Below are 17,880 nucleotides of genomic sequence, written 5' to 3'. Positions count from 1 at the left end.
TACTGTACTCACTGATTGACAAGTGTCAAGATATAATACCAGTATTATAAGTTGCCTCCATTATACTAAATTGTCACTATTTGCATTTTACTGAAGTTGTCTAAACACGGTCGTCATTGCCAGAGCAATCGCAGCATTATGTAATGTGGCTCATGTGTCACTACCTGCAGACCGTTTGGAGAAACACAGCAATGTAGTCGTTTGTTTTGCTCATACATGCCACTCTCATAGGTGACATAGAATACAGTAGTAGACTTACTCTTCAACAAAGGTTCTCTGTAGTGCACTCTGTAGTAGTTAAGTGGGATTGCAGTAACTTAAACTCATCATCCACTCTGTGCACACACTGGCCTCACACAACAATCTGAAATACTTTCACTATTCATATAAAATTTTACACAGTTTCAATTTAAATAATCCACACCTTATCATCGAGGATCACAAGTCCTGGAAAGCACATCACCATGTAACACACCTGGGAAAATGTAGTGTATATTTTCTGCACAAGTACTCCATAAACACAAGAACAGGAGCTGGATATTTAATGACCACGCGCCTAAACCCAACCTACCTGGTTTTCCGTGGCAGTTGCTCTTCTGCTTCTTGCACTGCCTGTTTCAATGAGTCCTGCAATAATTATTATCTAACAGTGTGTGGAGCCCCTCACACAAACAATGCCAACTTAATCTAGCAGAATTCAGTATGTTATGTTAAACACACACACAGTGTTGAGCTGTACTGTTCATAATTAACATTATTCCACAATTGACATATCAGTATTTGCATTCCAAGTTATGACTTACTAAAGTTATTGTTGAAACAATATCATCCAATTCAAGAATGCACAACACAGAACACATATGAAACTTACTGTTTGAAAGCGGCTTTATAAATCGATGAAAACCACCGTCCTTCCAGTTGTTGTTGTTGTTGTTGTTGTTGTGGTCTTCAGTCCTGAGACTCGTTTGATGCAGCTCTCCATGCTACTCTATCCTCTGCAAGCTTCTTCATCTCCCAGTACCTACTGCAACCTACATCCTTCTGAATCGGCTTAGTGTATTCATCTCTTGGTCTCCCTCTACGATTTTTACCCTCCACGCTGCCCTCCAACACTAAATTGGTGATCCCTTGATGCCTCAGAACATGTCCTACCAACTGATCCCTTCTTCTGGTCAAGTTGTGCCACAAACTCCTCTTCTCCTCAATCCTATTCAATACTTCATCATTAGTTATGTGATCTACCCATCTAATCTTCAGCATTCTTCTGTAGCACCACATTTCAAAAGCTTCTATTCTCTTCTTGTCCAAACTATTTATCGTCCATGTTTCACTTCCATAAATGGCTACACTCCATACAAATACTTTCAGAAAAGACTTCCTGACACTTAAATCTATACTCGATGTTAACAAATTTCTCTTCTTCAGAAACGCTTTCCTTGCCATTGCCAGTCTACATTTTATATCCTCTCTACTTCGACCATCATCAGTTATTTTGCTCCCCAAATAGCAAAACTCCTTTACTACTTTAAGTGTCTCATTTCCTAATCTAATTCCCTCAGCATCACCCGACTTAATTCTACCACATTCCATTATCCTCGTTTTGCTTTTGTTGATGTTCACCTTATATACTCCTCTCAAGACACTGTCCATTCCATTCAACTGCTCTTCCAAGTCCTTTGCTGTCTCTGACAGAATTACAATGTCATCGGCGAACCTCAAAGTTTTATTTCTTCTCCATGGATTTTAATACCTACTCCGAATTTTTCTTTTGTTTCCTTTACTGCTTGCTCAATATACAGATTGAATAACATTGGGGAGAGGCTACAACCCTGTCTTACTCCCTTCCCAACCACTGCTTCCCTTTCATGTTCCTCGACTGCCATCTGGTTTCTGTACAAATTGTAAATAGCCTTTTGCTCCCTGTATTTTACCCCTGCCACCTTTAGAATTTGAAAGAGAGTATTCCAGTCAACATTGGGCGCTGATGACCACGCTGTTTAGCGCCCGAAAACCTCAACCCACACACACACACACCCAGTCAACATTGTCAAAAGCTTTCACTAAGTCTACAAATGCTAGAAACGTAGGTCTGCCTTCCTTAATCTATTTTCTAAGATAAGTCGTAAGGTCAGTATTGCCTCACATGTTCCAGTATTTCTACGGAATACAAACTGATCTTCCCCGAGGTCGGCTTCTACTAGTTTTTCCATTCGTCTGTAAAGAATTCGTGTTAGTATTTTGCAGCTGTGGCTTATTAAACTGATTGTTCGGTAATTTTCACATCTGTCAACACCTGCTTTCTTTGGGATTGGAATTATTATATTCTTCTTGTGGGATTGGAATTATTATATTCTTCTTGAAGTCTGAGGGTATTTCGCCTGTTTCATACATCTTGCTCACCAGATGGTAGAGTTTTGTCAGGACTGGCTCTCCCAATGCCGTCAGTAGTTCCAATGGAATGTTGTCTACTCCGCGGGCCTTGTTTCGACTCAGGTCTTCCAGTGCTCTGTAAAACTCTTCACGCAGTATCGTATCTCCCATTTCATCTTAATCTACATCCTCTTCCATTTCCATAATATTGTCCTCAAGTACATCGCCCTTGTATAGACCCTCTATATACTCCTTCCACCTTTCTGCTTTCCCTTCTTTGCTTAGAACTGGGTTTCCATCTGAGCTCTTGATGTTCATACAAGTGGTTCTCTTATCTCCAAATGTCTCTTTAATTTTCCTGTAGGCGGTATCTATCGTAGCCCTAGTGAGATAAGCCTCTACATCCTTACATTTGTCCTCTAGCCATCCCTGCTAAGCCATTTTGCACTTCCTGTCGATCTCATTTTTGAGACGTTTGTGTTCCTTTTTGCCCGCTTCATTTATTGCATTTTTATATTTTCTCCTTTCATCAATTAAATTCAATATTTCGTCTGTTACCCAAGGATTTCTACTAGCCCTTGTCTTTTTACTTAGCGCTAAATAATTACTTTGTGCGTTACATGAGCATGCATGTGATCAAATTGTGAGCTGGATGTGTATAAAAGTGGGTGTATGATATCCAAAACAAGAAAGTACCAACACTTGTGATAATCAGATAGTCAAATCATATGTGTTTCTTTCACTTGGAACTTGTAATTAGAATCAGTCCAGTCCACATTATTGTCCTGTAGCTGTCCTGATGCGGTTGATTATAGACTTCCCAAAATGACACATGGGCTTGAAAATTGTCACCTAACATTAATAATTAGCCATGAACACTGATATGAAATGTACAACTTGTGTGGCAAACACTTTTAATTTCATCACTGTAACTTGAGAAGTTTGGTCTGCAACCATGGGACCAATGCTGCATGTTGCATGCCCCGTGGTAACTAAGCTACGGCTCCTCAAGTGCTCTGCAGTTGCTAGAGAGGCGGCTATAGATGGGTCAGCGATACAACACTGATGATATTGATATTCTCAGTGAAAGTGAGGGAGAATTACTGGACATGTTGAAATGAATGTAGTCTAATGAGCACAGAATATTGTCTTTGGGTGAACCTAAGAAAGATGTAAGAACTGAGGAGTGGCAGAAATGAGATGAGCAATAAACTTAGCATTACAATAGGCTATTTTCCTATCTTAAAACTATGATTCAAATTGTTTTTATTCTAATTGATTATAACATTTAAATAGCATTTACAGTCAAAATTATCACAAAATGTGTTATTTTTATCCAATTAAAGATTAAAAATCACTGAATATCAAGATCTGGTCACATGATTGAAAATGCTGTGTTATTGGATGAAGCTCTGGCGACATCACAGACTAGGAGTAAGATGGAGTTATACGTTGGCCAAAGTTACGGGGTAGTTTTTCTGCAAACAGTTTAGCTATTTAGTGGCAGAAAATGCAATTGCAGTACAACTTTTAAGTGATAATAGAAAGGAATTTTGTGAATGCTGATAGTGGAAACCTTGTGAAAGTTGATGCGTTTATGCTCCACGCATTTATAGCACCAATATGTGCAATGATGGACATTCTTCCTCCTGCTCCCTGAAACATTGTTAAACTCTCTGAAAACTAAGGAATTGTAAAACTTTTGGGTATCGGTCTGTATATTATTACTAGATTGTCAGCCATCAGTCATGAGCTACGACTCAAAGCACAATAAAATTATTCTTGGCAGAACTTGGTGCTGATTTCGTCTGTAAAAGACACTTAGCAGAGATACTGTATCAAGCAGGCATTCGGTGGTGGAACGATTAGCACATCTGACTACAGGTAAAAAAGTCACTCGTTGAAAACCTGGAAGGATTATATATTTTGAAAATTTTACACTAAATACAAAAATAGTGTAAGCAAGAACTGATTATTGCAGTTATTTAGACTGTGGTGTGTGTGTGTGTATATATATATATATATATATATATATATATATGAGGTGACTTACCGAACAAAAGCACTGGCAGGTCGATAGACACACAAACAAACACAAACATACACACAAAATTCAAGCTTTTGCAACAAACTGTTGCCTCATCAGGAAAGAGGGAAGGAGAGGGGAAGACGAAAGGAAGTGGGTTTTAAAGGAGAGGGTAAGGAGTCATTCCAATCCCGGGAGCGGAAAGACTTACCTTAGGGGGAAAGAAGGACAGGTATACACTCGCACACACACACATATCCATCCACACATACAGACACAAGCAGACATTATATATATATATATAATGGAAGGAAACATTCCACGTGGGAAAAATTATATATAAAAACAAAGATGAGGTGACTTACCGAACAAAAGCGCTGCCAGGTCAATAGACACACAAACAAACACAAAATTCAAGCTTTCGCAACAAACTGTTGCCTCATCAGGAAAGAGGGAAGGAGAGGGGAAGACGAAAGGAAGTGGGTTTTAAGGGAGAGGGTAAGGAGTCATTCCAATCCCGGGAGCGGAAAGACTTACCTTAGGGGGAAAAAAGGACAGGTATACACTCGCACACACGCACATATCCATCCACACATACAGACACAAGCAGACATATTTAAATATAGTTTGTTGCGAAAGCTTGAATTTTGTGTTTGTTTGTGTGTCTATCGACCTGCCAGCGCTTTTGTTCGGTAAGTCACCTCATCTTTGTTTTTTTATATATATATATAAACATTCCACGTAGGAAATATATATCTAAAAACAAAGATAATGTGACTTACCAAATGAAAGTGCTGGCAGGTCGACAGACACACAAACATACACACAAAATTCAAGCTTTCGCAACAAACTGTTGCCTCATCAGGAAAGAGGGAAGGAGAGGGAAAGACGAAAGGATGTGGGTTTTAAGGGAGAGGGTAAGGAGTCATTCCAATCCCGGGAGCGGAAAGACTTACCTTAGGGGGAAAAAAGGACGGGTATACACTCGCGCGCACACACACACATATCCATCCACACATATACAGGCACAAGCAGACACATATATATATATATATATTTTTAAAGCATTGCTAGTAATGAAGATATCACCATACACTCACAGTACAAGGTGGTGTAGGGTGATGAGGTTCTGTATGGAGAGAGATATAAAGCATGTACAACATGCAAGTGACACAAGCGTAAGGGCTCTGATGTTCGTGAGTGTAAACTAATGTTAGAATCTGAAGCAGATTTGTCATCTTGATGTAAGATGATAAAACTGAAAAAGTTTAAACAATAAGGATCATAGCTTGGCAGTACGAAGGTAAAAACATTGTTTCTAAAAAAGTAAAAGTTGTGTGGTCATCTTAACTAGACAAAATCTTTTTGAATGTGGTGTGTGTTACCTATGATTGCAAATGTAAACACATGTAAATGGCAAGGAAAACACAATAATATTCAGTTTCTGATTGGTTTGGTGAAGTTTTGCTTTCATATGAAAGGACTGTTGAGTCATTTTACAAATAAGTTAAAATGTTCTTTTGGGTTGGCAGTCAATAGACATCTTCTTTAAAATTCAACAGTGTACCGCTTTAACAACTAAGCTAGTGAATAATTGAGGTATATTTGGGTGAAATGACAATTTTCACTAGGAGTTTAATTTTCTTGAATGACACTATCCTTGTTGCAACAGTGGGAGAATATATCTTGGAGGTAAGTTAATGTTAACTTCACAGTGCAACACATTTTTAATTAAGTTAGTGAGCTTGTTTTCTGCCGTGATGGCAATATGCTGGTACAGTGCAACCATATTTTGCGCTTCTCCTCATTGTCTGGAAACTCAATACCAACTTTTTGAAGTTTTTGTAGATGTAGTTGTACAGTACACTACTACATACCATTTGTAACCCATTTTCTGAAAAGTAACATCCAAAATAAGACACACTGTGAATTAGCATTATGATAGTAAAAGCAGCGAGCTAGCCAGTGACATCACAAGCAGAATGGAGAGTTTTAGCAGGCTTTCAAATTATTTGAATTTCATTTCCATTTTTATAAAAGAATACTGAAATTCAAGAGGAAAAAAAGCATGTTAGGAACATGAAATTACATAATTATTCATTTAAGACAATTTTCAGAAAACAATCAAATACCCTATTATGGACCATGTAGTGATGAAGTAAATGAATTCTGCTACCTTGGAAGTAAATTAAGCTTGCCGGATGAAGCAAGGGGGATATAAGAAACAGACTAGCACAGGCGAAGAAGCCATTCACCACTAAAAAAATCTACTAGTATTAAACGTGGGCCTTAATTTGAGCAAGGAATTTATGAGAATATTTATATATATTTGAGGCACAGCATAGCAATGTATGATACTTCTCATGGACATTGGGAAAACCAGGAAAGAATGTGTTCAATGTGTTTGGGAAGTGGTATTACATCCAGAAGGATGCTAAAAATCATGTGGACAGATAAGATAAGAAGTGAGCAGGCCCTGCACAGAATCACCGACAACTTTGACAAGAAGGAGGGACGTGTCTTAAGATACAGGGGGAATAACTTCCATGGTACTAGAGAGATTAGTAGAGGGGAATAATTGTGGGGGAAGACAGATATTGAGTTATGCCGAACAAACAATTGAGGTAAGTGCTGTTCTGAAATGTAGAGGGTGGCGATGATGAAAATAAATGCTATGTCAGTTTGGAAATAATTTGTCATGGATAGGAAGTATTAATATGAAATGGTTTGGTGCTGATGTAGCTGTAGTTGCCAAAAGTGAACAGTTGTAGAGGTGGGTACTCAATGAAATGGAATATGTACTAGCTGGTGGCTGTAATATGAATTTTGTGACCTTGAATGCAGAACGGATAAAGAAGGGAAGATTCATTCATTCAGGTATCATGTTCTACCACCACTAATCCAATCAAAAAGGAAACCTTTCAGGAATATGGAATGAGTGAAGTTATGCGTTAACATGCAGAAGCAACCAATTAACAGGCAGAAGCAACCACTGTTGGCTGTGTGTGCCAAATATATCAATAAAAAAAAAAAATATGACTAGCCGTAAGTTACTCAGACTGATTAATTGTGGTAATTATGTCTAGATTAATTGTAATAGCCTCTTTCCTGAAGCCTTTACTTGCATATGCATTCAACACATATGTTGCAGGCATTTTCTCCTCCTCCCTCTCAGTGCTCACCCTTTCCTCCCTCGTATCTCTTTGCCCACCTCATCTTCCCAACTCTATATATTTGTCTCCTCCTTCCCTCTCTGTCTTTCCGTCTCCTTCTTTCTCTCTTTGGGTCTGTCACCTCTGCCCTCTGTCCAGCCACATCCTCCTCCCCCCTCTGTCCATATACTCCTGCCCTCCCTCTATCCATATCCCCCTTCGCCTTTTCTCTGTCCACCTCATCCTCCACCCCCTCTCTCTATCCATCACCTCCCCCCTCTCACTATCCATCTCCTCCCCCCAACCTTGTGCTAGGTCATGTAATGCATCCCTTGTAAAGGACAATGATACAGTAGTCTGATACAACTCCCACACAACTTGCATGTTGTACATGGCAGCCTACACGCTGTAGCTGGAAAACTGTATTTTGCCCATGATGTGTAGGCTGCATTGCAAAGCAGGGCTCTAAGACAGGCTGATACTATTCCTACACAATCTTCCTGTCATACAGTGCAGCTTACATGCCAGAGGCTGAAAAAATCTCATTTTCTGCCCGTACCTCTGCTCCTGCTGAAGCTAGAACGTTATAAACCACACTGTGCACATACTTGTGAAATCCGCTGTTTCTGTACCAAATTTGGTTGAAATTGATGCAGGGATCCTGGACACACACACACACACACACACACACACACACACACACACACACACACACATACTGCCAACTACCCATTCGAGAGAGAGGGAGGGGGGTGGGGTGGGGGGGACCCAAAAAACATACATACGAAATATAAATCGAGGAGATGGCGGTGTTATGGCTGCTTGTCCAATAACTGAGTGATGGATCATTCATTATTCTGGGAAAAATAAGGATGCATATCTCTGAATGCTTTGTTTCTTTTGTACATGAAATATCATAATTATTTTCTGTTTCTTACTTTGTCACATCATCCATGAAAATGAAATCTATTAATCATACCAGAAATTTCAGTCTGCACATTCATTTGCCATTCTCTAAGAAAATTTGTATATTTATTTTGACGATAGAAAGTTTCACCAGTTTTCTTAATGTGACCTCAATGTTGTCTTTATAACTGTGGGTCACCAGAGGACATAACTTTGTTGCAGGGAGTGCAATATGTTTTTGGAATCGTTGGCATCCCTGTTGTGGAGCTGAGCATGAGCCTACAGCAGGCAGGATTGCACTATGTTGGCATGAGAAATGAACAAGCAGCTTGCTATGCAGCTCAAGCTGTTGGCTTCCTCACTGGTCGACCAGGTGTTTGCCTTGTGGTCTCAGGGCCTGGCTTGCTTCACTGTGCTGGTGGTATGGCAAATGCACAGATTAACTGCTGGTATGTTGTTAATGCATGTACAGAACACTTGGCAAGGAAATGATATAATGGTTATCATGGTAATAATTATTGTCATGTGTTGTTTATTTATTTAGAAAGTGAAAAAATAAATACATCAGTAAATGGTTCATTACTAGTTAGATAATTTATCTGTTGACAAGGATGTATGACAAACTGATAACATAAAGACAGTTGTTATGGCTTTTGGCGCTTTTTTCTCACTATTACTGTTACCATTCTTTAGGTTGTTGCTGCTATTTTTGTTCTGAAAGATTTCTTTATGAATAGTAGGACAGATATTTAAACAGACATCAGGGTCTGTGTGCTTGTGGAATTTTAATAATGGTATCATGGGATGGGATGACAATAATAACAGCAGAAAGGATCACCTTTCAAATTGAAGACAATGTGAGAAGGGGCAGACTGTCGACTAGAATGTAATCTGAGGCAGGTGGGAAGGTAGAGGGAGAGTGAAGGAGGAGATGATGATAGAAGATTTCATTGAATTAACCACCTTATTATGTCTTTGCAGTTAATGAATGATTTCATTTCTGATAAAGAGACTCATATGAGACTTGTCTTTGTTCCATTTGAAACCTTTGAAATGGATCAGAGATAGCTCTCATATTCTAATGAAAACAACAAAGACCTTGTTAAGTTTTGTTAGGTGTGTGCTTCTTCAGCATAGGCCTACATGTTTTATTGAGCACCAGTTAGGTACCAATAAATCACTGCAGGAAATAGATCCTGACTGTTCTCGAAGCAAACAGAAACAAAGACTTCTGCAGATGGACACCTCTTGACAACTAAACTATTCTGGAGATTTACTGGATAAGTTAAATGTCAGTGCAGGAGAACACTATACCTGTTTTAGGCTGAGAAGCTCTCTAATGCAAATCACTGTCTCAGTGCATGCACATGCCATTGGCACAACCACGGTAGAAATAACATGCAGTTGAATGGAGAATGGAGACCCTACCACTTAGGAAAATAGACATGTCCGTGTACAAGCCAAATGTTGATGGCTGGGAACAACAGAATACAGATCAATTGTCCAGCTGTAAAGCATCTCAAAGTCATCATAAATAAGTCCGAGTGCATGTAGTATCATGTGTCAATGAGCTGAGATAATTGGGGCTGAATGGTCTGCAGCAGTGCTTAAATCTGTCACTGTTGCTTACTCATGTGATTTGACACCAGCAGATGTACCACTTCACATCACACCGAGTGAACTCACCTGATGTATTCATAACTATATCAATTGATACATCAATACGTCATGCAGGATTGCAAGAAGTTCATAATTAATTTTTTTAATTTTTCTTGTGAAAGTTGAAGGGTGTGTGTAACTGTGGTTTCATGCATCAGCTTTTGGCATGATTAGGCATTATAATAACTTACAGAAAAGTCCTCCAGTTATGAGTTTTGCGTGTAAATGAAGCTCCCTTCTTGTCTTAGATTTGCAGCACCCCAGTAAATGTATCTGTTCTTTCAAATAATGGAAACTCTCCACATTGGAGTATCAACAATACAGATTTTAGGAAAGGGATAGATTGCTACTCACCACTAAGTTGACCCATTGAGTTGCAGACAAGCACAAGCACGCGCGCCCGCACACACTCACTCGCATATGATTGCTACTACCGTCAACTCCGACCGGAATGTGACTCTTACGTGAATAGCCATCTGAAGTGGGCCAGGGAAGGGGGAAGGATAGCAGAGTACAGATGGCGAGAGAGGAGTGTGTTGTCTGGCGGGATGTGCGGGGTCTAGATGGCGGCCTAAGGAGACTGCCAGGTGCAGTATGGAGGAGGTGCGGGGGGGAGACAGGGAGCAGAAATGGGGAGGAACACGGAAGGGGAAAGGCTGGGTGGGTGCATTGGCAGAGCATGGTGCACAATGGGGGCGAGGTGCCAAGAAAAGAGAGATGGTGATATGGCAGAGCGGGACAGAAATTGTTGAGTGGTGGATGTGGGAACAGTAGGTGCAGTATGTGTTGCGAGAATAACATCCATCTGTGCAATTCAGAAAAGCTGGTGGTGGAGGGGAGTATCCAGATGGCCCAAGTTGTGAAGCAGCTGTTCAAATCGAGCATGTTATATTCAGCTGCATGTTATACCATATGGCGGTCCACCCATCAGAGGCTGGGTCACTTGCGAGAGCAGCCATATCATATATGAACTCTGCCCGAACTGTTGCAAAGCTTTTTATATCTGTATGATTACCAACCAGCTGTCCACCAAGATGAACAGCTACTGCCAAACTCTGGCCAAGAACAAAGTGAAGTGCCCTATGGCACAACATGCAGGTGAACATAACATACTTGATTTCAACAGCTGCTTCACAATGTGGGACATTTGGATACTCCTCTCCACCACAAGCTTTTCTGAATTTCATATTTGGGTGTTATTCTTGCGACACATTCTTCACACTCCCAAAATTCTCCCAGTTTCAACCTATGGTAAACCATCACTCAACAATTTCTGTCCCCTCTGCCCTAGAACCTCCTCCCTTTTCATGGTCCCTTACCCTTGTTGTGTGCCACCCTGTGCCAATGTAACTGCCCATCGTTCCCCCATCACTGCTCTTCTCCATTTCTGCTCTCCATTTTTTTCTATCAGACCCCACCGTCTGACACTGCACCTGGCAGTCTCGCAGGCCACCATGTAGTCCCTGCATGCCCCGCCAGACAGTGCTCTTCTCCTCACCCCCACCCTCACCCCTATCCAGCTAACACTACCCCTCCCCCCTCCCCCCCCCCCCCCCCAGGGGGTCCACAACTCTTTTGTGGACACGTGTGTAGCGAGCACGGGACCCCGAGCTAATGTGGCCCTCCTTCCTTTCCGGGCTGCATACCTTCCCTTCCCTTTCCGCATCCCTCCCCGTCCCCCATCTTCGCCCCCCCCCCCCCCCCCCTCACCTCTGGCTCTTTCCTTCCCTTTCTCCCCCTCTGGGAGTATGGTTTGTGCCTACGTCCGGAGACGGACGCTCGAAACTTTCCCAACTTACTTGCTTTCTACACTTAAAAGTCCTCGTCCTTCCTCTGTCCTTCTCTTTGCCTTCCCTCTTCTCCTTGCCCTTTTCTCCGCTGCGGCGTTTGAGACCCCTTCTTCTTTCCTTTCCCTTTCTCTTTTTTCCTCCCTGTGCGTGTCTGAAGGCCGACCCACGCACTTCCATGCGTAGCCGGTGACGGGGTAACGCGTAATTCCCCACCCCGGGTCGACAGGTAGGACACGTACGTACCCCCTGGTAACGGCCAGGCCCAGGGAGGGGTGATTACCCGAGCTGATACCTTCCGAAAGTGCCGATTGGTCCCTCCGTCCGTTTGTCGGGAGGTGTGACCTGAGGTGTGAACAATCACCTAAGGCGGGTGTGCCCTCGGTGAGGGCCCCCACAAGGGAGGAGCGCGCCATCGGAGACGCCGGTAATCATGGGGGATTCTTCCGCAACGGTTTCCTCACCTTCCACTATGTCTGCTCACAAACGTAAGTTCACTGAGTCTCAGCCACAGACGGTTCTTCCATCGTTGCCACAGTTCCTTGTTGTTTCTCGGTCTGACGAAGGTCACGACTTTTCCACGGTTAACCCTTTCATTATTCAGAAAGGTGTCGACGCAATTGCGGGTCCTGTAAAGTCTTGTTCCAGATTACGGAATGGCACCCTGTTGTTGGAAACACACAGTGCCCTCCAGGCTCAAAAATTGCTGCGTACTTCTCTGCTCCACACCTTCCCTGTCCGGGTGGAACCGCACCGTACCTTAAATTCCTCGCGTGGAGTCGTTTATACACGCTCCCTCGATGGATTGTCTGACGAAGAAATTCAGCACTACCTGTCTGACCAGGGCGTCACAGCTGTTCATCGGGTTATGAAAAGGGTTGACTCGAACATCATTCCAACCCGCACTGTCTTCTTGACATTTGACAAAGTTCAACTCCCATCAAAAATCAAAGCAGGCTATGAGATAATTTCCGTTCGCCCTTACGTCCCAAACCCTACGCGTTGCTATCGATGTCAGCGGTTCAATCACACCAGCCAGTCCTGTTCCAATCCGGCCAAATGTGTTACGTGTGGCAAGGATGCCCATGAGGGTGCTTGTCCACCTCCATCCCCTCGCTGCATCAACTGTATGGGTGACCACGCTGCTTCCTCTCGAGATTGCCCCGTTTTTAAGGACGAAAAACTCATCCAGGAAATAAGAGTGAAGGAAAAGGTGTCGACCTTTGCTGCTCGAAAGTTACTCGCCAGTCGACAGCCCACTGTGCCTCAGACAGGAAAATACAGCACTGTCCTTGCTTCTCCTCGGCCAACAAAGGAGGCGGCCACGCAGACTTGCGACCTCACCTTTAGTACCACGGTCGTCAGATCGGCCAGCGCAAAGATCGCCCGTTCAACCTCACCACTTTCGCCTGCCCACTCTATGGCTCACCCTTCGTCGGGTTCTGCTAAATCTCGAGCCCAAAAGTCAGACGCCAAGTCTTCGAAAAAAGAGCATTCTCGTGAAGAGTTTTTACATACCGCAACTTCACAACCATCGGTTCCTCCTTCATCTAAACATCATACTTCCAAGAAGGCTACGAAGAAACACAGTTCCTCTCCTTCTCCGCCAAGGCGTGTCCCATCTACAGCACCACCTGGCGGAAATCGCCCTCGGCCGTCTTCTGTGTCGCCAAGGCGCACTGCTGGTGGCCGGTCAACTGGCCGATCGTTGGTGGCTGGAGCTGCTCCTGACCAACCTATGGATCAGGATCTTCTGCCTTCGACTGAACGCCATTCAATGCTGTCGGTCGCAAGCTCTGAGCAGTCGTTGAGTTGACAGCACCCTTGGTCACGTTCCTCCATTTTCTGTTCACCCTATGTCCATTATCCACTGGAATATCCGCGGCTTTCGAGCCAATCGGGATGAATTGTCGATCCTCTTACGATCCTACTCGCCGGCCATCTTCTGTCTTCAGGAAACAAAGCTGCGTCCCCATGACCGCTTTGTTCTCCCTCATTTTCAGTCCGTCCGATATGACCTCCCCTCTGTTGAAGGCACTCCAGCCCATGGAGGACTCATGATTCTGCTCCACGATACTCTCCATTATCACCAAATCCCCTTAAACAGTTCTTTCCAAGCTGTCGCCGTCCGTCTTTCCCTTTCTGGATACACGTTCTCTCTTTGTACGGTATACATTCCATCGTCCACACCAATGGCACGAGCTGATCTCCTTCATCTTCTTGGTCAGCTTCCACCCCCCTATTTGCTGGTTGGGGACTTCAATGCCCACCACCCGCTTTGGGGATCTCCACATCCTTGTCCACGTGGCTCACTATTGCTAGACGTCTTCCACCAAGCGGATCTAGTCTGCCTCAACACTGGGGTCCCCACATTTTTGTCTGCCTCCACGACAAATTTATCTCATTTGGACCTTGCGGTCGGTACTCTTCCGCTAGCTCGGCGCTTCGAATGGTTCGCCCTTGATGATACACACTCGAGTGACCACTTTCCATGTGTTCTTAGACTGCAGCCTCAACTGCCATATATGCGCTCGCGACACTGGAAGTTTGCCCACGCCGATTGGACACTTTTTTCGTCTCTAGCGACATTCGATGACCGTCGCTTTCCCAGCGTCGACGATGAGGTCACACATATTACCGACGTTATTCTCACAGCTGCGGAACGTTCAATACCACGCACCTCCGAATTGCCCCGGCGCCCCCCAGTTCCTTGGTGGAACGAGGCATGCCACGACGCAATACGTGAGCGGCGACGTGCTCTTCGCATTTTCCGTCACCATCCAACTTTGGCAAACTGTATCCGATATAAGCAGCTCCGTGCGCGATGCCGTCGCGTCATCCGCGATAGCAAGAATGCAAGCTGGAAATTCTTTATTAGCTCATTTAACACCTTCACTCCCTCCTCGGAAGTTTGGAGTCGGCTTCGACGGTTCTCAGGCGCGCCTAGTTTCTCCCCGGTCTCTGGGCTCACTGTCGCGCATGATACCTTAGTGGACCCCGTCGCAATTTCTAACTCATTGGGTCAGCACTTTGCTGAGATTTCGAGCTCTTCAAATTACCCGCCAGCGTTTCTCCCGAAGAAACGTGCAGCGGAAGTGCGACGTCTTGCTTTCTCCTCTCAAAATCACGAAAGCTACAATACTGTTTTCTCCATGCGGGAACTCCAACATGCCCTCTCTTCTTCTCGCTCCTCCGCCCCAGGACCGGATGGTATCCATGTCCAAATGTTGCTGCATTTATCAACTCATAGCCTGCGTTACCTCCTTCGCCTTTACAATCGAATTTGGACCGACAGTACCTTTCCCAGGCGATGGCGGGAAGCTATTGTCGTTCCCGTTCCGAAACCTGGAAAGGACAAACATCTCCCCTCTAGCTATCGCCCCATTTCTCTCACGAGTAGTGTCTGTAAGGTTTTGGAGCGTATGGTGAATTACTGTTTAGCTTGGTGGCTGGAATCCCGCAGTCTTTTAACACCAGCCCAATGCGGATTCCGAAAGCATCGTTCTGCCGTTGACCATCTTGTTGCTCTCTCCACTTATATCATGAACAATTTTCTCCGGAAACGCCAAACGGTAGCAATATTTTTTGATCTGGAGAGAGCATACGATACCTGTTGGAGGACAGGCATCCTCCGCACACTGTTCTCTTGGGGCTTTCGAGGCCGGCTGCCCATTTTTCTTCGCGAATTTATGGCAGAGCGCACATTTAGGGTGCGGGTGAACACTACTCTCTCCCGTACTTTCTCCCAAGAAAACGGGGTACCCCAGGGCTCCGTGCTGAGTGTTGTACTGTTTGCCATCGCCATAAATCCAATTATGGATTGTCTCCTTCCTGATGTCTCGGGCTCCCTCTTTGTGGACGATTTTGCGATCTACTACAGCTCTCAACGGACCAGCCTGCTTGAAAGACGTCTTCAAGGATGTCTCGATCGCTTCCACTCGTGGAGCATCGAAACCGGCTTCCGTTTCTCACCCAGTAAGACCGTTTGTGTTAATTTTTGGCGACGTAAGTAGTTTCTTCCGCCCTCCTTACATCTAGGTCCTGTCAACCTTCCGTTTCCCAACGTCGCTAAATTCTTGGGTCTTATGTTTGACAGAAAACTGTCCTGGTCCGCCCACGTTTCCTATCTTTCGGCTCGCTGTCTGCGTTCCCTTAACACCCTCCGTGTCCTGAATGGTACCTCCTGGGGAGCGGACCGAGTGGTCCTTCTCCGCCTCTATCGCGCCTTAGTGCGCTCGAAATTGGATTATGGAAGCATAGTCTACTCCTCTGCTCGGCCGTCTATTCTTCGGCGTCTCGACTCTATCCACCACCGTGGATTACGTTTAGTGTCTGGAGCTTTTTACACCAGCCCTGTGGAAAGCCTTTATGCTGAGACTGCTGAACCTCCGCTGTCCAATCGGCGGGCAGTCCTTCTGAGTCGTTATGCTAGCCATCTGTCTTCCATGCCTGCTAATCCAGCCCATGATTTTTTTTCGACACCTCCTTTGATGTCGGGTATGCAGGCCGCTCCTCCTCCCTACTACCCCCGGGAGTCCGCTTCCGTCAACTGCTCCATTCTCTCTCCTTCCGCTTTCCTAAAACCTTCTTGACAACTTGGGGTACAGCACCGCCTTGGCTCCGTCCCCAGATTGACTTGCTCAGAGACCTATGTCAATTTCCCAAGGATGGTACCCCTACACTTGTCTACCGTCGGGCATTTGCTGCTCTATGTGCACAAATGACGGAAGCCACATTTATTTACACCGACGGCTCGAAAACATCGTTAGGTGTAGGGAGTGCCTATATTGTTGGCGACACCCCAAATCACTTTCGGCTTCCCGACCAGTGTTCGGTTTATACTGCGGAGCTTTACGCTGTTCTCCAGGCTGTCCACTACATCCGCCGCCATCAGTGGATACAGTACGTAATCTGCTCAGATTCTCTCAGCTCTCTCCTAAGTCTCCAAGCTCTTTACCCTGTGCACCCTCTGGTCCACCGGATTCAGGACTGTCTGCGCTTGCTCCACCTGGGGGGCGTCTCAGTGGCGTTCCTTTGGCTCCCGGGACACGCTGGTATCTGTGGGAATGAGGCGGCCGATATAGCGGCCAAGGCTGCAGTCTCTCTTCCTCGGCCAGCTATTCAGTCTCTTCCGTTTACCGATCTACGGAGCGGTTTATGTCGCCAAGTTGCTCATTTATGGCATGCGCATTGGTCAACACTTCCCCATAATAAATTGCGGGAAGTGAAAGCCCTTCCTAGCGCTTGGACCTCTTCCTCCCGAACGCGTCGTCGGGAGGAGGTAATTTTAGCTAGACTCCGGATAGGGCACTGTCTTTTTAGCCATCGACATCTTTTAAGCGGTGATCCTCCCCCACTCTGTCCCCACTGCTCTCAGCTGTGGACGGTCAGACACCTTTTAATTGAATGCCCCTATTTTAATCCGTTACGCTCCCGTCTACAGCTATCGCCTGATCTATCGTTGATTTTAGCAGATGACACTCGCTCAGCTGACCGCGTTCTACAGTTTATTAGTGACAGTGAAATGACGTCAGTCATTTGTTTTTTTTTTTGGGGACAACCAACCCCTTTCTATAGTGGATTTTTAAGCATTCCTTCTGCCTTTAGTTTCTCAAATTTTATGACTTTGTTCCCCTTGCTGCTGATTTTAAATTTCGTTTTTTTCCTGTTTCCTACGTCACGGGCTGGGCGCTAATGACCATAGAAGTTTTGCGCCCTAAAACCCAAAAAAAAAAAAAAAAAAGAAACTACCCCTCCCCTGCTCCACTCCAGATAATTATTCACATAACAGTCACATTTTGATCCGAGGTGCTGGTGGTTGCGGTCATGTCTGAATGAGGTGTGCTTGCGTGTGTGTTTTCTTTGCTGAAGAAGGCTTTGGCTGAAAGCTATAATGTGTATCAGTCTTTTCATTGCATCTGTTTACAATTCTGTTTGTTCTTTCAGCAATTCATAACTTTTCTCAGTGTATATATTAGTC

At 44.4% G+C, this 17,880-nt stretch overlaps 1 protein-coding gene across 1 annotated transcript in view; it reads left to right on the top strand.

Moving 5' to 3' along the window:
- Positions 1 to 17,880, top strand: part of LOC124776971 (2-hydroxyacyl-CoA lyase 1) — a 130,544-nt gene that overhangs the window by 36,534 nt on the left and 76,130 nt on the right. Inside the window, exon 2 of the mRNA XM_047252212.1 lies at positions 8,677 to 8,903. Coding sequence (XP_047108168.1) covers positions 8,677 to 8,903 — 227 coding nt within the window. The remainder of the gene's footprint in view (positions 1 to 8,676; positions 8,904 to 17,880) is intronic.

The sequence above is a fragment of the Schistocerca piceifrons genome, chromosome 2 (genome assembly GCF_021461385.2).
Source record: "Schistocerca piceifrons isolate TAMUIC-IGC-003096 chromosome 2, iqSchPice1.1, whole genome shotgun sequence".
In the NCBI taxonomy this organism is placed as follows: Eukaryota; Metazoa; Arthropoda; class Insecta; order Orthoptera; family Acrididae; genus Schistocerca; species Schistocerca piceifrons.
The sequence above is the reverse complement of the archived record's forward strand: the minus strand, read 5'-3'. Positions and strand labels throughout refer to the sequence as shown.